This window comes from Anolis carolinensis, chromosome 3, assembly GCF_035594765.1.
Source record: "Anolis carolinensis isolate JA03-04 chromosome 3, rAnoCar3.1.pri, whole genome shotgun sequence".
Taxonomy (NCBI): Eukaryota; Metazoa; Chordata; class Lepidosauria; order Squamata; family Dactyloidae; genus Anolis; species Anolis carolinensis.
This window is the reverse complement of record NC_085843.1, coordinates 206,363,089-206,388,251: the sequence shown is the minus strand read 5'-3', so window position 1 is coordinate 206,388,251 and position 25,163 is coordinate 206,363,089. Positions and strand designations below refer to the sequence as shown.

General features: G+C 41.6%; 1 protein-coding gene across 1 annotated transcript in view; it reads left to right on the top strand.

Moving 5' to 3' along the window:
- Positions 1-25,163, top strand: part of dntt (DNA nucleotidylexotransferase) — a 163,751-nt gene that overhangs the window by 14,878 nt on the left and 123,710 nt on the right. Inside the window, exon 4 of the mRNA XM_016995901.2 lies at positions 15,877-16,005. Coding sequence (XP_016851390.2) covers positions 15,877-16,005 — 129 coding nt within the window. The remainder of the gene's footprint in view (positions 1-15,876; positions 16,006-25,163) is intronic.

Below are 25,163 nucleotides of genomic sequence, written 5' to 3'. Positions count from 1 at the left end.
CTCATTGGTAGAAATTGTAAAGATTTTGTGAAAGTAAAGCTCCCATAATACCATTGAGCCATGACAGTTAAAGTGATGATACATTGCATTAATTCTTCAGTGTAGATACAAATTAGTTACAAATTATGACCGGAATTCTGTATGGAAGTAACATATTTTTAAATAGACTTACGTAAGCAGGAATTAGAATTGGTCAGTTTCATAATGTCTATTTCCAGTAGAGAGCTGCTTTTACACTACTTCATAGCAGAACTGACACTTTGCCCAGCGCTCAATGCACACTGATGCACACTGGTCCCAATGCACATTGGGCACTCTTGGCAGTGTCCCAATAGACAACTTCACAATTCACTAACAGGTTTTCTTACCACCTCTGCTGTGTAGTTAAGTGTACTTAAGGTTACATTAAGTAAAAGGTGATATAGGATTCTGACAAATGTCATTGCTTATAATGCGTTACCACTTAACTCTGTCTCCTGTTTTTCTCTCTCTTTCTCTCAAAACAGACACACACACAGAGTACAGAAGCTTAGCCAATGATAAATCAAGGTCTTGCTTTTACCAACCCCCTCTATGACTTGCCCCACTAAGGCTTGAGGCTGAGGCTTTGTCAACACTATGACAAATATTATTTGCATGATAATGCAAACTTTTAAAAAGGATGTATTTCTTTGTCTTTTCATCTTAGTGAATATATTACCTTTAAAAATTGCACTTGACTAGAACCAGGAAGTGTCAGCAATATGTGTATGCATGTGGAGAGCACCAATTTGGAGTATTTTTTCCAGTATAGTGAAGTATTTTCAGGTTTCCATGGAGCGTAATGCTATCATTGGCAATGAGTTATAAAAATTCTATAGTAATCCAATATTGAAAGCAGTATGTGAGCTGTGCTACTGCAGTCTGTGCGTGGGATGGTGCTGTTGCCTTCAAATCCTGTTTGTGGGCTTCCTGGTTGGTCACAATGAGAAGCAGTATACTGGACTAGATCGGCCTATAGTTTGCTCTACCAGAGGTCTTCTTCTGGATCTTATTGATATCAAGCAATTTAGAGCAGTTTGCGGATAGTGTGATCAGGACCGCGGATAGCAAAACCCAGTACGCGGATACTGATACTTGGCTGTTGCTGCTGCTCAGTCGCATAGTCGTTTCCGACTCTTCGTGACCTCATGGACCAGTCCACGCCAGAGCTCCCTGTCGGCCGTCGCTGCCCGCAGGTCAAGCCAGTCACTTCAAGGATACAGTCCATCCATCTCACCCTTGGTCGGCCTCTCTTCCTTTTTCCTTCCATTTTCCCTAGCATCGTTATCTTTTCCAAGCTTCCCTGTCTTCTCATGATGTGGCCATAATACTTCAACTTTGCCTCTAATATCCTTCCCTCCAGTGAGCAGCTGGGCATTATTTCCTGGATGATGGACTGGTTGGATCTTCTTGCGGTCCAAGGCACTCTCAGGATTTTCCTCCAGCACCAGAGTTCAAAAGCGTCTATCTTCCTTCGCTCAGCCTTCCTTATGGTCCAACTCTCGCATCCATAGTTTACTATGGGGAATACCATTGCTTTCACTATGCGGACCTTTGTTGCCAGTGTGATGTCTCTGCTCTTCACTATTTTATCAAGGTTGGCCATTGCTCACCTCCCAAGAAGTAAACGTCTTCTGATTTCCTGGCTGCAGTCTGCATCTAATACTTGGCTAGAGGATAACAAAATCCCACACTGAGCCTGCAGAGTCCATGTCTGGCAAGATAAAAAGCTAGACTTCAAAGTTGCCAATTGAAGAAATCTCATCAGTTGAAGCAGAAGCCACTGAAGTACTTTATTCGATCCAGACAGAAAGGATGACAGCCAGGGGAAAGCCGCTCAAAGAAGCTGACATATTTTGTAAGAATAAAACATACATTTTTATACAGTAAAATCCTTTGTTTTTCCTGCACCTTTGCACCGATTGGTGGAGCCAGTGCTGATGTCATGGCCAGTTGGGAGGATTCCCTCTGTGGGGCGGGAATGCAGCACCCAGCAGCCAGTCAGAAGGCTTTCTCTGCTTTCAATGCAGATTGGTGGTTCTCCAATAGTCAGCCGGGGTAGGATGGTCATGGGGAAAATATGAACTTCTGAGTGGGCAATAGTGTCTCAATCTCGAGACTACAAAGTGGGGCCATCGGGTCCCAGGGAATTATCGTCTTTCAAAGTGTCCAGTGAGTGACCCATCAAGTGAGTCTGGGGCTCATGGTGTTTGTGTTCATTGTTGATCAAGTCATGATATTGTCCAGAAATGTTGTCGAGCAAATTTGGGGTTCATCTCTGGAGCAGGGGTGAACCGATGCCCCCCGACCGCAGGATTCGATCCTGGCCAGCGAATGATAGGATTAAGTGATCTGTCCCTGGGAAAGGGGAAATGGCATTGAGGGAGAGCCATGGCAGAGCCTCCCAACTTCAGGGTGGATGCCATATGACAATGAGTTCTTTTTGTCCAGGTAGCCACACAAAAGAAGGTTGGCCTAATCCAGGGTCTTGTTATCCTTTTGTGTAACTGGTTCATGCTGGCAGAAGATGAGGGTTGCTTGAGTCCTTTATTTAAGTGAAGACCAGGAAGACACAAGAGGAATCTAGGTGAATGATCACCAGGGTCTTTGCTGTGACTCAGTGGCTCCAAAAGTATTTCATATAATAAATAGACTGAAATATTATAACACACACACACACGCACGGGTCCTGGTACTGTTTGGCTCATGGATACAGGGCCATCAGTGGTGGATACCGGGACATTCAGGGATATGGGAAATGGGGAAGGAGGAGCAGGGAGGATTTCATTTGGGGCTAGGTTGGATGCACAGTAGCCTAGGCAGACAGTTTGGGGCAAAGAAAGAGACAAGAAAAGGAGACAAAGAAAGCTACATTGACACAAGCATGGGAGCAAAAGGGCACCGGAATGTCCATTTATTAATAGGGGTTATTTTATATTTCATAAAGGGGGTCTGCAGACAAAGGATCCTTTGGTGCTGGTGACATAGGTCTTTCCTGGTTCCTCAGTTCTTCGGGGCTTGGGATTCCCTGTTAATAGTTTGTATTTCCGGCCAAGGTCCAAATGAAATATTACGGGATAATTCATAATTTTCTGGAGGGGAGGTGTCATTCTGAGACATCATTATCAATTGGACCTATCTTCCAAATGGCAGTTGGCTATTTGTTTTCCTTCACAGAAAAAGATACAGTTTTATGGTTATACTGGTACTTTGCCTCAGCAATCATTATCTCCCTAGCTCTCACTCCTAACTTTTTTATGTCAGTTTTGATGTGTGTGCCCCAGCTATGACTTCTGGATTCATACTTTCATTCCTAGGACATTTCTACATGATCCTATTACAGCTGGTCCTCCACATATACCGGTCTGACTTTTGGGGTTTTGATTAAAATCTCTAGGTCCTTCAGTGCAACTCTGTGGTCACATTCTGCTGGAGATTGAACATAAAATCAAACTGAAAGTCCTAGGGTGCATCTATACTGTAGAATTAATGCAGTTTGGCTTCACTCTAATTGCCATGGCTCAGTGCTATGGAATAATGGGATTGTAGGTTTACAAGGTCTTTAGCCTTCTCTGCCAAAGAATGCTGGTGACAAACCAAAAAGACAAATCCAACGATTCCATGGTACACTGAGCCATGGCAGTTAAAGTGGTGTCAAAGTAGACACTGTAGATCAGTGGTTCTCAACCTTTGAGTCCCGGGTGTGTTGGCCTACAACTCCCAGAAATCCCAGCCAGTTTACCAGCTGTTAGGAATTCTGGGAGTTGAAGGCTAAAACATCTGGGGACCCACAAGTTGAGAACCACTGCTGTAGATAGATGCACCTCTACAGATTCCCAGAGTCATTTTCTCTAGAAAAAAATCCCCCACATGTTTTTATTCATGGTTTTTCGCATTTATGGGAGCCTGTGCCCCTAACCCTAGCAAACGTGGAGGGCTGATGTATAGCATTATACTGCCATAGCAACCTTCTATGGTCTCCTGGGTTTTTCAGTTTGGAGTGAGTATTCTGAATGTTCAGCCAGAGAACGTTAGTGCTTGACTAAACTACAAACTCCAGGACTGCATAAGATGTTGCTGAGACAGGAAAGGAGATTCCACCAAAGCATTAGGAAAAACTTCCTGAAGGTAAGAACTGTTTGACAATAGAATATGCTGCTCTGGAAGGTGGTGAAGTCTCTTTCTTTGGAGGTTTTTAAACTGAGGCTGGATGGCCATCTTGTTAGGAGCGCTTTGAATGTGTACTCCTAGATGACAAAAGGTTTGACTGAATGACCTTTCCAAATCCATGATTCCATGATTTTAACATTAGCACCAAAGCAAAATTATTATTTAATTAGTGCAATAGTACAGCACCTTAGTATTTTGACTAAAACACCTTAACAGGATCAGGGCCGGTCCAACGTTGACGCGGATGAAGCCGCGGCTTCGGGCGCACGTGGAAGGGGGCGCTGTTGAGGCCTAATTCTGTGCGTGCACCAACGTGCACGCACAGCACCATTGCCCAAAAGCGCCCTCCCTCTTCTCCCTCTTTTCCCTCCCTCCTTCCTCTTTTACCTGCTCTCCCCTTCTGCCTTGCAGCCAGGCTTTGAGGCTGCGGAGGGGGCAGGGCTGGGGCCTAAGGGCACGGAGGGCACGCCCCTCCCAGGAGACCACGCCCCCTGCTTCCGAAGGAGTGCCTTGGAAGTGCCCTTTGGCCCCGCCCCCTCCTTAGCCCGCGCTTGGCCCAATCAAGATGGCGGCTCATGGGCTATCTGGCAATGATCCAGAAAGATTCTCTCCTGACATTTTGCCTGCATCTATGGCAGGCACTCTCAGTGGTTGTGAGGTCTGTTGGAAACAAAGCAAGTGGGGTTTATATATCTGTGGAATGTTCAGGGTGGGGGAAAGAACTCTTGTCTGAGGCACATGTGAATGTTGCAAATGGCCACTGTTATTAGCATTAAATAGCCTTGCAGATTCAAAGCCTGGCTGCTTTTTGCCTGGGGTAATCCTTTGTTGGGATGTGTTAGCTTGCCCTGATTGAGGATCCCCTGGCGCCCTCCCTCTTCACCCTCCCTCCCTCCCTCCTTCTTCTCCCTCCTCTCCTTTTCTCTCCCATCCTTCACTCTTTCCTTCCTTCCTTCCTTCCTTCCTTCCTTCCTTCCTTCCTTCCTTCTTTCTTTCCTCCTTCCTTCCTTCCTTCCCTCCTTCCTTCCTTCCTTCCTCATCTCCTTTCTACTGCATGGACATTCATTGGCAGTTTTCCCAGTCTCTCTGGTGAGTTTATAGGTATGCTCCAGAAGCATTCTTTTCTGACGTTTCGCCTGCATCTATGGCAGGCACTCTCAGTGGTTGTGAGGTCTGTTGGAAACAAAGCAAGTGGGGTTTATATATCTGTGGAATGTTCAGGGTGGGGGAATGAACTCTTGTCTGAGGCACATGTGAATGTTGCAAATGGCCACCGTTATTAGCATTAAATAGCCTTGCAGATTCAAAGCCTGGCTGCTTTTTGCCTGGGGTAATCCTTTGTTGGGATGTGTTAGCTTGCCCTGATTGAGGATCCCCTGGCGCCCTCCCTCTTCATCCCTCCCTCCCTCCCTCCCTCCTTCTTCTCCCTCCTTCTTCTCCCTCCTCTCCTTTTCCCTCCCATCCTTTCCTCCTTCCTTCCTTCCTTCCTTCCTTCTTTCCTCCTTCCTTCCTTCCTTCCTTCCTTCCTTCCTTCCTTCCTTCCTTCCTTCTTTCTTTCCTCCTTCCTTCCTTCCTTCCTCATCTCCTTTCTACTGCATGGACATTCATTGGCAGTTTTCCCAATCTCTCTGGTGAGTTTATAGGTATGTTCCAGAAGCATTCTCTTCTGACATTTCGCCTGCATCTATGGCAGGCACTCTCAGTGGTTGTGAGGTCTGTTGGAAACAAAGCAAGTGGGGTTTATATATCTGTGGAATGTTCAGGGTGGGGGAAAGAACTCTTGTCTGAGGCACATGTGAATGTTGCAAATGGCCACCATTATTAGCATTAAATAGCCTTGCAGCTTCAAAACCTGGCTGCTTTTTGCCTGGGGTAATCCTTTGTTGGGATGTGTTAGCTTGCCCTGATTGAGGATCCCCCTCTTCTTCCTCCCTCCCTCTCTCCCTCCTTCTTCTCTCAGTGGTTGTGAGGTCTCTTGGAAACTAGGCAAACAGGGTTTATATATCTGTGGAATGTTCAGGGTTGGAAAAAGAACTGTTGTCTGAGGTACCTTGATTTGCATTACATAGTCTTGCAGCTTCAAAGCCTGGCTGCTTTCTGCCTGTGGTAATCTTTTGTTGGGCGGTGTTAGCTGGCCCTGATTGTTTCCTTTGTTTTCTGAGTGGTGTTCTTTATTTACTGTCCTGATTTTAGAGTTTTTAAAATACTGACGTTTCGCCCACATCTACTAAGTTTGTCCCCACTTCAAGTAAATCACCCCAGCTTTGCCATCAGAGTTGTCAGAGGTTGAAAAGAATGTCTGCTCATCATTCTCATGCTCAGCAGAGGATAAGCACCATAGTTATCATGCTGAGTATATTCTCTAAAATGCCAAACCCTAGTTACTGTAGCCCTATTGAAGCTTCTATCAGAGTAAGAAGGCCAAAATTACCATATTACATCAATCTCAGCCACACCTTTTTTGCCTAAATGACTATTCCAAAAGTGAGGTGCACATTACATTTGTGTAATACAGTAAAGACAAGTGGGTTGCTGTGAGCTTTTTGGGCTGTATGGCCATGTTCCAGAAGCATTCTCTCCTGACATTTCGTCTGCATCTATGGCAGGCATCCTTAGAGGTTGGAAACTAATTAAGTGGGGTTTATATATCTGCAGAATGTCCAGGATGGGAGAAAGATACTCTTGTCTGTTGGAGGCAGGTATAAATGTTTCAGTTGCTTGGCTGCTTCCTGCCTGGGGGAATCCTTTGTTGGGATGATTTATTAATATTATTATTATTAGGCCTTGCTCCAGGGAGGGTTCTTCTGCCGTGGCTCCCTACCTATCTATCTACCTTGCCACATATTTTCCACATTGTGTGTATGTGTATGGATATATAAGATACATACACACACACATACAAACACATATGCAGGGACCATATGTGCTGTGTGTGTGTTCTATTCACCTCTACCTTCTACCTTTTATTTTTCAGTGATTGGTTTGTCGGGGGGGGGGGGGGGGGCGCCAAAATTACTGCTTGCTTACACTTGAAAATTTCCTAGGGCCGGCCCTGAACAGGATAATGCAAGAAGAACTGGAAGCTCCCCATATTTTCAGAGACTCTTCTACTTCTTCTGGAATAACCCACTATATTTTTCCTTCTGACTTGCAGTGCAAAAGTGTCAGGTGATAAATTCTTAGTGTAGGAACAACCCAAGCTAGTTTTATACATGTAGGTTAATTAATAACCATCACAATTGAACTTTGTGTCATCAAGGCACATATCAAAGTAATGAAAAGTTTAATGAAATAAAGCCACTGACAAAATATAGAGGCCAGAAAATACTTACTTCCAGTATGTTCAACTCAGCCCATGATGTTTTCCTACCAGAATGGTCTTTGTGCAGATTTTCTGCTGTCTCTGGGCATAAAAAAAGATTCTGAAAAAAAAGGTTAATTGGTTTTTAAGGGTTTTCAAATTAATTTTGTTGTAATTTAATTGGAGCAACATGAGGTAGAGATTTGTTTTACTATGATCAGCTAATTTTAGACAAGGGTCAGTGATAAAATAATGGACTCTAGTAGACTGTGGACTCTCCCACGGCAGGGAACCTAAAGAAATGAGGAAAGACTGGTCTTACTCTGGAGGCGAGAGACAACTGTAGCAGCACACTGCTGTGATCAGGCAGAATGGGGCAATTGTCTTAGGTGCCGATTCTGGACATTGTCAGACAACAGCAAATTGTCAATTATAAAATGCATTACTCTATTTGGGATCTAAAAATCCTGTGACAAAATATACTGTGCTATGAATGATTGACATAAAACCAAGTTAAGTGAGATTTGGAAGATAAAAATTAACAGAGTCATAATCATGCAATTTCAAATTAGGATTACTCTGAAATATGATCGAGAACATTCCAAGTTAATTAATGTTATTATGAATACGCTGCCTCGAAGGGGAAAAGCCCTCAACACAGCAGCGAACAACAAGAAGAGCAGTGCATGAAACATCATTACTAAAACCAGAATCGGCAGTTTGTTATGAGAAGTACATATGAACTCCATAAATAAACACACAGCATGATGACACATGCATAACTGTTGCAGTATCGCTCTTCCACAAACAGTGTTTCAATCATATGTGTAATTTAATGAACTTTTTTTTGTCTAGAATAGCATACAGTAGTAACTAAAATCTCAGGAACATTGAAGAGTGCATCTACATTGTAGAATCAATGTAATTTGACAGCATTTCATTGCTGTGATTAGATGCTATGGGTCAGGAGCGACTTGAGAAACTGCAAGTCACTTCTGGTGTGAGAGAATTGGCCGTGTGCAAGGACGTTGCCCAGGGGACACCCGGATGTTGAATGTATTACAATGCTTGTGGGAGGCTTCTCTCATGTCCCCACATGCAGAGCTGGAGCTGACAGAAGGAGCTCACTCGCTCTCCCCGGATTCGAACCGCCCACTTGTCAGTCACCAGTCCTGCAGGCACAAGTTTTTAACCCATTGCACCACTGGGGGCGTCTATGAAATCATGGAAGTTGTAGTTTTACAAGATCTTTGGTCTTCTCTGCCAAAGAGTGCAGATACCTCGCTAAACTACAACTCCCGGGATTCCATTGCATTTTGCCACAGCCATTAAAGTTCCGTCAAAAAGCATTAATTCTACACAATTAATTCTGCACCCTTAGTTTTTGTCAAAGGCAACTTGTTTAGATGAGGAAATTATTTTCTAGGCCACATTTACAGTTTTTCATGCTGTGCCAGGAAGAATTTCTGGTTAAAATACATATATTATATGAGACTTTCTCCCTTACTGAAAATGGTCTAAAATTGAATTATCAGGAGGATTATGATTTCTGATAATTCCTAATAAGCATTGCCATCTGCTGAAGTTTTTAGTTTCCATTGTGTCTGCACTTTAAAAATTAAATTCAAATTTAGTTACTATTAAGTCTGAATTATTTTGTTACGCTTTGCTGAATCTGACTGGGCAGTTTGACAGTTTGTCTACACAGAGAGAAAATGTACAGTAGACTCTCAGGACACTTCTACACTGACACTATAATCCAGCTGCTCCGATGATGAGATTGCCATGCCTGGAACCAGTTTGAAGCTAGGAAAGGTATTACATTTACCACAAAATGGCCTCAAACTGCTTTTTCAGGGCTCCTTCTCATTTCTGGGAGAGATGTGAATCAGAGCATCAGAGGCATAATGGGTGAATAAAAGAAAAAGTGACAGGTAGGAGTGAAGGTAATCCATCTACCTTCATCAGATCAGTTAGCCCCTTGCTGCCCAACCATGTCCTTGGGGTATTTTTTGGCAGCCCGCCCTTCTGGAGTCCATAATGCACTTCACCAGGGGTCGGGTTTTTTTATATGTCAAGAGCGACTTGAGACACTGCAAGTTGCTTCTAGTGTGAGAGAATTGGCCGCCTGCAAGGATGTTGCCCAGGAGACACCCAGATGTTTTACTGTCCTATGGGAGGTTTCTCTCATGTCTCCGCATGTGAGCTGGAGCTGACAGAGGGGAGCTCACCCTGCTCCCTGAATTTGAACCGCCGACTTTTCAGTCAACAGTCCTGCCGGCACAAGGGCTGAACATATTGCACCATCAGGGGCTACCCACATCTAGGGAACTCCACATTTTGTGGAACCAATTTCATGTTGAATCTGGGATATATTGAGATGTGGCAGGCCCTCCCAAATGGCATCTCATCATTGTGAACAGAACTGGTTGGTGGGAGAGAATCTGATTCAGGAGGTAATTTGATTATTCCGAATATGAATTGGTTCTTCCCTGGTGAGAATAAAAAAAATTGAAAAGGTGCATGTTTGGGGATACTTCCATCTCTATATATAAAAGAGTGATGGCATCAGGGCAGTGGACAAAACAACAAAACTACAGGCCCCCCAACCTCGAAATTTGACAACACAACCCATCATCCACGGCTCTAGGTTGATACAACAAAAAGAAAAGAAAAATAAAGTCCTAATTAGAGGGAGAGGAATAATTGTTTTTATCCAATTGCTGCCAGTTAGACAGGCTAAGCTCCGCCCACTTGGTCTCCTAGCAACACACTCAGCCCAGGGGACAGGCACAAGAGTTTGGAGAGACCCCTAAGGGCCCTCCAGCCCAACCCTTTATACTATGCAGCAGGACACAATCCAAGCATTCCCAACACATGGACAACGTATAAATACTATACAATACTACACAGGGACATAGACCCCCCTCTACCCTCACCACTTTCACAGTACACAAACAACCAAATGCATACTAAACATAAAGACAACCATACAACAGACATTCAATACCACCACTACCTCAACAAGTTCTCACCAACACCACCAGACAATGCCACAGCAACGCGTGGCCGGGCATAGCTAGTATCAATATATCAGTATTAGAGCACCCCACTTTTCCATATTTGTATGCATGATGGTGGTGGTGGGAAGTGGAGTGGCCACAGCCATGGGGCCAAAAATAATGCAAAGAGGAGAGATTGTACTTGTTTACTGTTTTCGGGCCGCTGTCCCATGTTAGCCACCCCGAGTCCCTGCGGGGAGATCGTGGCGGGGTAGAAAAATAAAGTTACTTACAATCTTATTACTATGTGTGATGTTTTAATGGAGTTAATGCATATTCAGAAAAAGATGTGCAAAATAGATTTTTTTGTCTGTGTAGGCAAGTCCTCAGATGTTGTCTTCCTTTTCAAACACACCTTCAAGTGTTTGGAGAAAAATTATTTGCCACTAGTATTGTAAATACTATACTGTATTGTAAATAGTATTGTAAATGCAGTGGCGCAGCGGGTTAAACAACTGAGCTTCTGAAATTGCTGATCGTAAGGTTGGTGGTTCAAATCTGTGGGATGGGTGAGCTCCCGCTTTCAGCCCCTTCTGCCAAACTAACAGTTCGAAAACATGAAAATGTGTGTAGATCGATAGGTACCTCCTCGACAAGAAGATAACGATGCTCCATGCAGTCATGCTGGCCACATGACCTGGGAGGTGTCTACGGACAATGCCAGCTCTTCGGCTTAGAAATGAAGATGAGCACCACCTTCCAGAGTAGGACATGACTAGACTTAATGTTACCTTTTTAGTATTTTAAGTCTTCCAAGACCTACTATTAAGTAAGTAACTAGTTTTCTAGTTTTCATTGGATCATATATAGCAGCATTTTTATATACAATTAGATCAGCACAAGACATTCCTATGCTCTTTTTGTTACATCTCTCTTCTCCAACCTGGTGTCCTACCTCTGTGTTGAATTAAAACTCCTAGAAGTAGGATTATAAAAGATGTAGTCCAGTTTGCTTGGAGATTACCAAATTGGGCAAAACTGTATTAAAGTCAAATTTCTGTAGCAAAAAGGAATGGTTTGTCCCATTTTCTTTTCAAACATGGTAAATGCAGAATTCATGTGGCGCTACTGCAAGTGTTCCCCCCTCCCTAAAATGAGCTGTTTTATAATCTGAGTTTATGAATCATGTTTATCAAGAAGGAAAACAATACTAAGTGCTCACAACCATATCAATTTGTTCTTTGTTAAGCTCTGTAATTTTCCCATGAGGAAACCACTTATATACCACACATTCTCCAGTTCTCTACCTGATTCTCTTTATGAGTCAGCTGGGGTTCAGTTAAAATTCTCACATTTTCCATATATATAATCTCAACATGAAATTTGTTCTATATCTGGCAATGGAAATTACAAAGACCTTATAAAGAACTCAGAGCAGGTTAATTTACCCAGTCTTTTTCATGGATCTGTATTTTATGGCCATTCAGTTGCCATGAGGAAACTTTCCCCATGGCAAATGTAAAATGGGTTTATTTCCCCTACTCAATAGTAAAGGGCAAAAGTGGCATGCAAAAAGATTCAGAATTATCACTGACAGCTCTAGGTTGGGATGGAAAGAACCTCTAGCTGAAACCCTGGAGAACTACTTCTTGTCTGTGCAGACTAGAAATATATTGGTGCTGGTTATTTACCATAATAATAATAATAATAATAATAATAATAATAATAATAATAATAATACCTGGCTATGGCTCACGAATGGGACCCTGAAGAAGGAGACAGAAGGCCTGATCCTTGCAGCCCAGGAGCAAGCCATCAGGACAAATGCAATTAAGGCCAAAATCAAAAAATCAGCTGATGACCCAAAATGCAGACTCTGCAAGGAAACTGATGAAACCATTGATCATATCCTCAGCTGCTTTAAGAAAACCTCACAGACAGACTACAAACAGAAGCACAACTATGTGGCCCAAATGATTCATTGGAACTTATGCCCCAAGTACCACCTCCCAGCAGCAAAGAACTGGTGGGATCACAAACCTGCAAAAGTATTGGAAAATGAGCACACAAAGATACTGTGGGACTTCCGAATCCAGACTGACAAAGTTCTGGAACACAACACACCAGACATCACAGTTGTGGAAAAAGAAAAAGGTTTGGATCATTGATGTCGCCATCCCAAGTGACAGTCGCATTGATGAAAAACAACAGGAAAAACTCAGCCACTATCAGGACCTTAAGATTGAACTTCAAAGACTTTGGCAGAAACCAGTGCAGGTGGTCCCGGTGGTGATCGGCACACTGGGTGCCGTGCCAAAAGATCTCAGCCAGCATTTGGAAACAATAGACATTGACAAAATTACGATCTGTCAACTGCAAAAGGCAACCCTACTGGGATCTTCTCGCATCATCCGAAAATACATCACACAGTCCTAGACACTTGGGAAGTGTTCGACTTGTGATTTTGTGATACGAAATCCAGCATATCTATCTTGTTTGCTGTGTCATACAATAAAATAATAATAATAATAATAATAATAATAATAATAATAATAATAAAGACTAGAAATATAAGAATTTGCATAAATATACTTGTCCTAAGAAAGTGTATTTGATATACTGAAAAAGCTTTTTGTCATTGCACCCCATCCCAATGTTGGGACTTGTTTCTGTAAAAACACTGTGTAAGCAACATGTTTTTGGGGGCACAAAATATTTTACACAAAATGCGATTTTGCTCATGTTATTAATGCAAAATGTATTAAAAACTCTTCTAATATTATGCAACAGGATGAATTCAATACCACTGAGCCATGGCAGTTAACATGGTGTCAAACTGCATTAATTCTACATGTAGACATCAAACACTCCTCCCCCCCCCAATTGTGTTTTTTGCAATCTGCACAAAATCTCTCTGTGCTGAACTAGTCTCTTTTCCTTTGCATACACAAAAAATACACATATGGGAAGAACAAAAGGGCAGGAATTCACCCACAGGGAGATAGGGTGGGATATTATTATTATTATTATTATTATTATTATTATTATTATTATATTGATCAAAAATATGCAAACAACTAATTTAATGCAATTCCGTTTTCAATGGCCCATACTATAGGACAACCGGTATTTTCTTTTTAGTTATATATTATTGCTACACTTCAGAGTTTAATAATGTTAAAGCCATCAATGAAAACAAAGATTTCTGTGAGAATTTGAATGGGTTTTCAAATATTTATCACAGGAACACAAACCAGATCAGAATTTATATCTCTACTCACTGCATGTATTGAGGTTGACCTGTTGCCAGTCCCACAAAAGAGCAAAGTAATGTGAGATTGTGCCCTGTTCTACATTGTCATATAATCCAGTTTCAGAATGCAGGTTAACTGCATTGAACGGAATTACGACCTCATCAGATGGGGCTATTTTCAGCGGCATATGCCAATTTAGCTATAGTTTAGCTACGGAGCCCACTGGCTCCCATCCCATGATGTACAGCTACTTCTGGTGGGGCTCTATGACTAAACTACAGCTGAACCAGCATATGCTGCGGCTGCGGCAACACGGCGGGCTTCCCATGTTGCTTTGGCAATAATGGGGGGGGGGGGGGGGTTCAGTAAGTCAGGAGATGCGAGGCGTGGGGTGACAGGTTCCCCATGCCTCCCTGATGGGCATTGTTGGATTCGCCACGATCCATGGCAATTCCGGTGGCCAATATGATGTGGTCCTTATATGGCAGTGTAGACTGAGTCATATAACCCCGTTCAATGTAGGTAATCTGTATTCTGAAACTGCATTATATGGCAGTGTTTCTCTTTCTTCAAAAGCATACTGTCCTCAAAAGAGAAGGCATGATCATATATCACACTTTCAAACTTTGCCAATTAAACTTTTCTCGTCATACTTTTTAAGCTACATTTTCTGTTTGGCCTCATCTACACTGCCATTATAATGCAGATTGAACAGCATTATACAGTATGTTCATTGTAGACTCATATAATGCATGTTTACTGCATTGGACTATATGACCATATAATGCATTTCAGTCTGCATTATAATGGCAATGTTGATGGGATCCTAGTTTTCATTATACAGGGTGTTTGAAAAGAACTCGCTATTCACCATTTAATTTAAAGGGTGAATAGGGAGTTCTTTTTCAGACACCCTGTACTTCAACTGCTGCTGCAAAAAAAGTTTGTACCTAATTAATTCAACAGGAGAGGAAGGGCTTGAAACATGCCCTTCCAATAGGCTTAGGGAAAAGCTAACTACAGCAATCTCTCATAAGGTACATCTACACTATAGAATTAATGCAATTTGACACCACTTTAACTGCCATGGTTCAATTATGTAAAATCATGGGATCTATAACTTGACGAGGCAGCAGAACTCTTTGGCAGTGATTAGGATTCCATAGCATTGAGCCATGCACCTCTAAGGCCATTTCCACATAGAGGAAAAGTCCGGTCTGAGCCAGGTTTTTAAAACCTGAGTCAAGCTGGACTTCTGTTCCCACACTAGCAGAAAGCATGTGCTTTCCTGTGAGGGATGTCAAGATGCCCTCCCAGCAGGGCACCTGGACAGCAAAAAAACCCCCTCCCCACTCCTGGAAAAAGCCTTAAAAACTAAACATTACTTAACCGAATGATATTACCCTGCTGCTGGCCCTCTCCTAGCGCATAGAAATGACTTACCAGGATAAGAATGGTTGCAGGAGGAAAATCTTTCCTGGCCCCTCTTCTCCTGGCGCACTATTTCTTTGTGCCAGGAGAGAGCCAACAGCAGGGTAGTGGTGGCTGGGTAAGTAATTTTTAGTTTTTAAGTCTTTTACGGAGTTTTATGGGTGGGGGTGGGTGCTATCTTGGGTTTCCTAAGACAACTGTGTGGATTGGTCCTGGAAGTCACACACCACGATCCCTGGGCCCAGTCTACACAGCGCCCACACCTGGAAAGACCCGGGTCTTCTGAAAGATCCTGGTCTTTCCATGTCTGAAATTAATTGGGCACAAAGCAGGGTTTTTCTGCTTTGTGCCAAGTTAATTCGTGTTTACCTGAGGCATCGTTTGGATGCCCCAGGTCAAAACACAGGAGCTCGTGCATTTTGCGAGCTTTCTGAACGCGCCCTAACATTTATCCTCGTTCTTCTTAATAAATTTTGCCATTTTGATCACAATGCAGTGTTGCTTTGCCACATGTTTCCTGGATTGCATCTCTTGGAGAATATGACATATAGAACAGAAGCATGTTCTCTTACATTGCAGCAGGAAGGTAAAAGATTGAAATGTTCAAGAGAAGCAGAAACTCGGTGACAGTAGGTTTTGACTGCTGAGATTTTGAGGTAAATGTCAGAGTGACAAATATCTCATTCTCTCTTTCTAGGTGCACCATGAGCATTCTGTGGCTCCATTCATGCATACAAAGGACACTTCACCTCTCAGTACAGATATCGTTTCCCAATATGCATGCCAAAGGAGGACAACTTTAAATAATTACAACAAAAAATACACGGTAATGGTTATAATTTTATTCCTGAACTATCTTTTTTAATGCACAAAACCACAGGTGCTTTTAGGTACAAGTTACAGAACATTAAATATATTGTTCGTATGGCTGCCAAGAAGTAGGAGCATTTATTGAGGAGAATAAATACACTAACAGCAATCCTATGAATATTTATTAAGAAGTAAATTCTGCTTTCAGTTTCTTTACTTGTAGATAAGTATGCACCAGGTTTTGACACAATTCTAGTTATTTAATCTAAGTATTATACTTTTAAGAGTAGGTGGTACTTTTGAATGAATAGATGCAAATTGTGTGCAGGTAGAGATAGAATTAATGGGTCAATGTTATGGAATTGTGCAAGTTGTAGTTTGGTGAGTTACCTGCTGCTTTGGAAGAGAAGGCCAAAGACCTTGTAAAGGTATAGCTCGCATGATTTCATGGCATTAGCCATGGCACTTAAAGTGGTGTCAAACTGCATTAATTCTCTAAAGCAGATGCACCCCTGAGACTAGAAAGATCCAGGTCACTGGAAAGTTACTGATTGAACTTGGCTAGTTACTCTCTGTAATTCCAAGTTATGTCACAAGAGTGTTGTAAAAATAAAACAAGGGGAAGAAACAAGTGCTTTTACTTGAGCTCAAGGATCGATAGGATAGAAAGGGGTTTATAGTATATCGCAACACTTTTGGTATTGTTGCTCAGAGTCTGTTGAGCAACAATGCCAGTGAACCTGCGAGTTTTCTTAATGTTCGTTTTTTCAGTGAGGGATCACAGATATTAACAAGTAAGTTCTTCTACAGTAAAAATTTGTGGTGTGGAGTATTCAGATTTACTGCTCTAGCCTGCCAGCAATCATGACCATCAGTAAGATATTCTATTCTATTTCTCCGTGTCAGCTGAGCAGTATCTCTATTAGTCCTCTCTCCAGTACTTCTTTTAGCACTTTTTCAGCTCCTCTTTTTACATGGATGTTGCCATTCTGATTCTCCCACTTGAAAACGCATTGGGATGATTCCCAATCAGCAACATCAGTGCAAGGCAAGATGACATCTTTGGGAAGAGTGTTCCCTCTCAGTCCACTGTGGCTGCACATGATAGCAATGATATTTCCATTATTTCATAGTGTAAAGCAACTGGCTTGTACATCTGTCACTCTAAAGGTTACTATCTTAAATGCTGAAAGACTGAAGGATTATGTAATTGATGACTGTGTAATTGAGGGACATTCTGCAATGCCTATATTAACTATCTAAGCTCAGTTTCCATGTGCTGTGGAAACAGAGCCCCACGGAAGTCCCTTGGAGGCCCTTCACCTGATGTAAGGACACTTTTGGTGGGACTCCGTAGGGCTCTGTTTCTGCAGTGCATGGAAACAGAACCTACCAGCCATCTTCAGGAGTCAGTTGTTACCCAACACCAAGTAAGAGAAAGTGGGAAAAAGTGGGGGAAAGGTGCAGTAAGCATATGGGATGGCAGGCCATCCTAGAAGATGGGGAAAATGGGACAGAACAGAGTAAAACAGTTCCCTCCTCTTTTCCCCACTTTTCTTCATTTCTCCCCACTCTGCCTGATGAAGTTTGAAGTCAGGTTGAGTTTTTCGTGGGAGGAAATTTTTATCCTGCATCAACAACATTTCTATTCATTTGGAATACAAAGCTTATTGAAGCACTGGGTTATGTAGGCAATAAACCAGCACTCTAAAGTATTTTGATAATGGATGGATGACTAAAGAACTCTCAAGCTAAGTTTTAAAAGAGATATGTATAAGAAATGGCAAAAGTGGGAAATCAATCACTAAAGAGGAATTCAAACAAATAGCAGAAAAGCTAAAGTGCAGAATGCTAGCTAGGTTAAAATTATAAAAGAGGTTTTTTGTTATGTTCATACTAAAAGAAAGAACTAGAAAATGATAAGCCTAAGCCATGGATTTTGCTAGGGCCTTTGACACTGATATTCTTGTAAAGAGGCTAGTAAAATGTGGGCTAACCAATGCTACTGTTAGATAGATTTGTAATTAGTTGATGGTCTGAATCCAGAGGGTCTTCACCAATGGCTTACCTTCATACTAATGCGGTCCAGAATAAAGGGCATGCTTATGAAATGTGCTAATACTCCATAGGGCAGGCTCAGAAACAGTCAGGTTGCTTAGCTTGGTCTGAACTTGCCATTCTTGTTCATTCAATTTGTAATGGGGAATTTGAACAGTGCCACTGTCAGAAAGGTCCTGTCCCTATTTTGTTGTGTTGGAACCCTAATATGCTTTGTAGTGAAACATCATCATCATTACCATTACCATCATCATCATCATCATCATCATCATCATCATCATCATCATCATCGAGAACAGTCCGACAACCAGCCTGTCTATGATAGGCATCCCCAATATTGTCAAAGTTAGTTATCAAAATAGTCTTTAAGATCTTTTTTTTTAAAAGTCTGGTTTTAAATTAGTTTAATATTCAACTTTATTCTCAAGAGAATTTTTGGAATTGTAGTTTTTTAAAGGGAAAGGGGCTAGGCCTGTGTATGTGTGTGTTTACTTTCAAGTTACCTGTTGACCTAATGGTGCCCCAATTAATATTTATTTGCCAATTATAGATATATAGTAGAGTCTCACTTATCCAACATAAATGGGCCGGCAGAACGTTGGATAAGTGAAAATGTTGGATAATAAGGAGGGATTAAGGAAAATCCTATTAAACATCAAATTACATTATGATTTTACAAATTAAGGACCAAAACATCATGTTTTACAACAAATCAACAGAAAAAGCTGTTCAATACATGGTAACGTTATGTAGTAATTACTGTATTTACGAATTTAGCACCAAAACATCACAATGTATTGAAAACATTGACTACAAAAACACTTGACTACTAAAAGGCAGACTGTGTTGGATAATCCAGAATGTTGGATAAGCAAATGTTGGATAAGTGAGACTCTACTGTACTATGATTCCCATTACTTTTTAAGGAACATTATGACTTAAATTCATGTAAACCAGAACTTGGCAATATTACTATTTGACTACATTTCCCAGTACCTCCCCCAATCAGTTCACTTGGTGGCCATGTTAGTCAGGGGATTCTGAGGGCTGTAGTCCAAAAAGCAACCTTTCCTAGCTCACTGTGAAGCGTAGGTCAATTTGGAGAGTGAGTGTACCTTAAAATAACTTGTAGCTTGCAGTGGACCCATCTCTGGTGGTGAAGAATTGTTTAGAACAGGCATGAGCAAACTTTGGCCTTCCAGGTGTTTTGGACTTCAACTCCCAGAAATCCCAGCCATCTTACTGGCTGTTAGGAAATGTGGGAATTGAAGTCTAAAACTGGAGGGCTGTTAGGAATTGTGGGATTTGAAGTCTAAATCTGGAGGGCTGAAGCTGGCCTATGCCTGGTTTAGAATATCCCATATTTCAATCATTTGAAAGTTCTTGCGGTTCTTCAGTCTTCCCATCCTGCTATTTAACTTGAGCCCAGTAACGTGGCTGCAATTCATGAACTCAGAAAAAAAGATGCCGCACAAGATTATTTTCTGTGCAAATATGGAACTGCAATGAGGCATCAGTATAATTTACTTATACAAGCTGTGGGCAACCAACCATTAAATGACGCATTGTCTCTGGCTGAATGCCACATAACCAGCAAATTAGGTTCAAACCATCTTGAATTATGTCTTGGTGATAGCATCTTGTTAGAACCTCTTTATTTGAAGATATAAATATATTGCCTTTTCTTTTCCTTTGTAACTTGGTGATAGCTTTTACTTTCCATAGCCGTTTTTAGCCTTTTGTGTTACAACTGCAGCCTGCATTGGGCTTTGATAAATATAGGGATTATTTTTACTCAGAGGTGACCCTTGGGACTCTAGAGCTGTTTTGTAGATGAGTAGCTGCTTTACAAAGGAAACTAAATGTGACATTTTCCATCAAGACAAGTAAGAAAACAGGTATTTTGTTTATATGACAATGAAACTTAAATAGAGTTATTTTCTCCCAATTCATGGACTACAGAGTCTACTTGTAGGTGATAACAACATCTGTTCATTTACACCCTGAATTGTAACCAGCTTTAGAGATGCCATTTGAATTGCTGTTTAATAGCAGTGTAACTCTTTAGAGAAAGTTTGTTTGCTTTAGGTTATTCTTATTTTTTTCATATTTCTGCCTTTCCTACTAAGTTTATTTTTTGAACATATTTGCCATGATTTTGGGTCAGTTTATTTAGGTCTTCTACCACACGCTCCACTCCTCTGGAAAGAAGGTGAGAACTATCTGAACTCTTGATGTTGAAAGTCTTTACCACCAGTCTTTGGACTTTATCATAACGTTATTGGAATGATCACTTTCACACTTTGCTGCAATTGTGCAATGCTAGCACTTTGTTCATGAAAATCCTGCTATCAGTCTTCTACATCACCTTGCTCACTATCCGAGTTTGCTCTGCACACACATCCAGTTTTTTCTCTAATTTTCCAATCCCCTCATTTTTCCATATTTGCACAAATGCAATGTTCTTGTGAGACCTTCCTCTGCTTTGCAATACTGCACTGTAGCTGAAGGACATTATTACAGAAGGAAGAGTGGCAGAAGAACACACATAGCATCATAGAATCATAGAGTTGGAAGAGACCTCATGGACCATCCAGTCCAACTCCCTGCTAAGAAGCAGGAAATCACATTCAAAGCACCCCCGACAGATGGCCATCCAGCTTCTGCTTAAAAGCCTGCAAAGAAGGAGCCTCCACCACACTCTGCGGCAGAGAGTTCCAGTGCTGAACAGCTCTCACAGTGACAAAGTTCTTCCTAATGTTCAGGTGGAATATCCTTTCCTGTAGTTTGAAGCCATTGTATCTCCAGGGCAGCAGGAAACAAGCTTGCTCCCTCCTCCCTATGACTTTCCCTCACATATTTATACATGGCTATCATGTCCCCTCTTAGCCTTCTCTTCTGCAGGCTAAACATACCCAGCTCTTTCAGCCGCTCCTCATAGGGCTTGTTCTCCAGACCCTTGATCATTTTAGTTGTCCTCCACTGGACACCTTCCAGCTTGTCAACATCTCCTTTCAATTGCGGTGCCCAGAATTGGACGCAGTATTCCAGGTATGGTCTGACCAAGGCGGAATAGAGGAGTAGCATGACTTCCCTGGATCTAGACACTATACTCCTATTGATGCAGGCCAGAATCCCATTGGTTTTTATAGCTGCCGCGTCACATTGTTGGCTCATGTTTAACTTGTTGTCCACAGGGACTTCAAGATCCTTTTCACACATAGTGCTGTCAAGCCAGGCATCCCCCATTCACATAATTGATTCATTGATTTCTTCCCTCCGCCCCATAAAAAGGGATGACTCACATAAATACAAAAGCCAGGAATGTACCTTTTCTGTTGTTTTCTAAAACCTTGCCTTTGTTTAATATAAAACTGGATTAAGAGCCATCAGCATATCTTTGTATTTCCAGGCTGTGTCCCCACATGGGGGTGGTACTGCAGCCCCCACTTTAAACCAATCCTAGCCAGTCTTTTTTCTGGTCAACCAGTGACAGGGGAAGGACTATTCAAACTGGAATAAAACTATTTTGCACAGTGCATGTTTTCTTACACTTGTACTTTTGAGACAGGAGCCCACAGGCCTCGCTTCTTGGCCAAGAATGCAATAAAATGCATTTGTCCTTTGTCTTTGCTTCCTGGTGAGTCTTTAATCTGAAACTTTTGATATTAATTTGGTTAGCACACTTTCCAGGCAGTTCCCTCTCATTTTATTGTAGTCTAAATTCCATATCAAATCTTTCCTGGTATTGATGTCAGACTGACTTTTTTCGTGTCAGGAGCAACTTGAGTCGCTTCTGGAGTGAGAGAATTGGCCGTCTGCAAGGACGTTGCCCAGGGGATGCCCAGATGTTTTTTATGTTTTTACCATCCTTGTGGGAGGCTTCTCTCATGTCCCCGCATGGAGCTGGAGCTGATAGAGGGAGCTCATCCTCACTCTCCCCGGGTTGGATTCGAACCTGGCATCTTTCAGGTCAGCAACCCAACCTTCAAGTCACTTAGTCCACCACACCGTCTGGGGGCTCCGTCAGACTGACTGAGCAGTAACTGTTTGGGTCCTCCCCCCCCCTCCGTTTTGAAGATGGTGACATTTGCCTTCTTCCAGTCTGCTGGAACATTTCCTGTTCTCCAGGAAATCTCAAAAATGGTTGCCAGTGGTTCTGAAATTACTTCTGCCAGTTCTTTAACACAACAACAACAACAAAACTTTATTTATATACCACTCTATCTCTGATAAGGACTCAGAGCGGTTTACACATCATAAAAACATTCAATATATATACATAATGCAAAATACAAGAACCAATATAATAGCAATTAACAAACATGTTTAAAATTCCAACATTTTAAAACAATATAATACCTAGTAAGAGCAATTGCAGATCACTCCATTGAGTGGTTCTACAATGAATGAGTGTGATACAGTAGAGTCTCACTTATCCAACATTCACTTATCCTACGTTCTGGATTATCCAACACATTTTTTAAGTCAATGTTTTCAATATATCGTGATATTTCGGTGCTAAATTCGTAAACACAGTAATTACTGCATAGCATAACTGCGTATTGAACTACTTTTTCTGTCAAATTTGTTGTATAACATAATGTTTTGGTGCTTAATTTGTAAAATCATAACCTAATTTGATGTTGAATGGGCTTCTTCTTCATCTCTCCTTATTATCCAACATATTCGCTTATCCAACGTTCTGCCGGCCCGTTTATGTTGGATAAGTGAGACTCTACTGTATATACAATATATAAAACAGGCAAGATGGCAGTATAGCTGGAATAGGACTCATATGATAAAAATGACATAAAGCCAAGGCAAAGTGTGACTGATAGCAAGGAGCCTAGGCCAAATTTCCACACTTCAGCCTACTGTATAGCTATCAGGTAGGACTAATAGAATAAACACCATAACAAGATCAAATGAGCGGGTAAAATACAGAACAAGTGTCATGTAATAATCAAGTGTGGTGTCAAGAATTGCAAAGTAAGCACTTCCAAAAGCCATTTTCGATCCCAGTTTCCATTTAATGGCTGAAATGGCTGGCGCCTAAGGCTTCAGGCTAATCATTTCCAAAAACCTGTTGGAACCACCAAGTTTTCAAATCCCTATGAAAAGATGTTAATGATAGTGCTGATCTTAGCTCTTTGGGTAGGGAGTTCCAGAGGCGGGAGGCCACCACCAAAAATGCCCTCTCTCTCATCCCCACCAGCCATATCTGGGATGGCGGAGGGATCAAGAGGAGTGCCTCACCAGAAGATCTAAGGGTCCGCACTGGGGCATAGGGGGAGATGCAATCACAAAGATAGGTGGGGCCCAAACCTTTAATTCCCTTGGATGTAGTCCATCTGGTCCTGGAGTATTGAATTCATTTAGAATAGCCAGATATTCCTGTACTGTTCCGTTACCTATTATGTGGAGCCCTCGATGGCCTAGGGGATAAAAACCTTGTGACTTGAAGGTTGAGTTGCTGACCTGAAGGTTGCCAGGTTCGAATCCCACCCAGGGAGAGCACGGATGAGCTCCTTCTATCAGCTCCAGCTCCATGCGGGGACATAAGAGAAACCTCCCATAAGGATGGTAAAACATCAAAACATCTGGGCATCCCCTGGACAACGTCCTTGCAGACGGCCAATTCTCTCACTCCAGAAGCAACTCAGGTTGCTCCTGACACGAAAAAACAACAAAAAAACCCCTACTATGTGCTGTCTTTCCCCTTCTGTATGCTCTGCTCCATCCTTCCCAAGCTGAACTCTGTGAATCTTTTAGGAGAAGACTGAGATAAAGAAGGTGTCAGCAGTTCTGATTAATGAGTAACTCAATGTAATAAGCCCTTTCCACCATCTTTCCAGTCTTTGGGAATGAGAACAGGGTGAACTACAGGAAAAAAACTGGCTTATTTCCTATCATTTCAGGTTACCTTACAGCCACATTAACTTCTATCACAGGCATGTTCGTGGTGCATAGCATTTGTGCACACCTATTTCCCTGTCTTGTGCATAGAATTTTTAGATTGCCAGTTACGTCAAGCACTCCGCTGACCTATTTATTCTTTTCCAAAAATGAAACCAATATGTAACCCCACGGACAGTTCAGTAATAAATCTCCAAGAATACTACAGTTTTATCTAAAGATAGTTTAATATTTCCCCTTGCTGCTATAATGAAACATTAATGCAGTCACTGTTCTATAATAACAAATGAATCTTCTTGCATTAAGGCACTGAAAGCTTGTTGCCGTTTTCTGTCCTCCCCAAAAGACTCAGTTGAAGCTTGCCGTGTGATTTTTATGAGGTAAAATAAGCACTGTCATTCCCACCCTCCTCTCCCTGGGGCCTTGGTTGGCTTAGAATATTAATATTGAACTGCAATAAAACTTAGAAGGATATTTTTCTTATAGACAAATGCAATTTAATTCTGAAAGGAAAAACCAGTTAAGTCAGAAGAAAAGGGTGCTGTGATCTTTAGGCTCATTACAAATGCTTTTGAATTGTTCTGGCCCCAAATAATATGATAATATGAAGTGAATGTTTGAACAAAAGCAGAATACCCATTGTCTTATTCTACCTGAAGAAGGTGATAGGTTTCCCCCCTTCCTCCTATTTTTAATGACATTTTATTTCATTCTTTTCATTTATTTAACAGTCAGGTATAACACTGGCTTGAGTAAACAAATAAATTATTTTTAATGCTGCTTCAATCAGACAGCCTGTCAACTTCACTTTGCTTTAGTTTACAATCAAATTTAGGTTCTTGCAGGTAGCAAAAAACTGAAGTGGCCAGATATATATTATGAACAACATATATTTTGTACTGTTGAAGTCCTTTAGGGAAAGGAAGTTCATTAGTGTATCAAAACAGTGAAGTAAAATATGTTCTCTCTGAACCTTATCACCAGAGGTTACTTGTTCTGAGCAACACATCTATTTTCTTAGGGAAAAATCCAAAAGAAAGCCACCTATACAAGGATATAATAGGATATACTTTTCCATTTGGAAAGACCTTTTTTTTCATCCCCCCCTTTCCCCAAGGAAGGGGAGGATAGCTTTCTTCAGAAATGAGTACGTTTCTAAAGAACTGTGCTATGTGTTGGAGAAGAAAAAATTGCTTA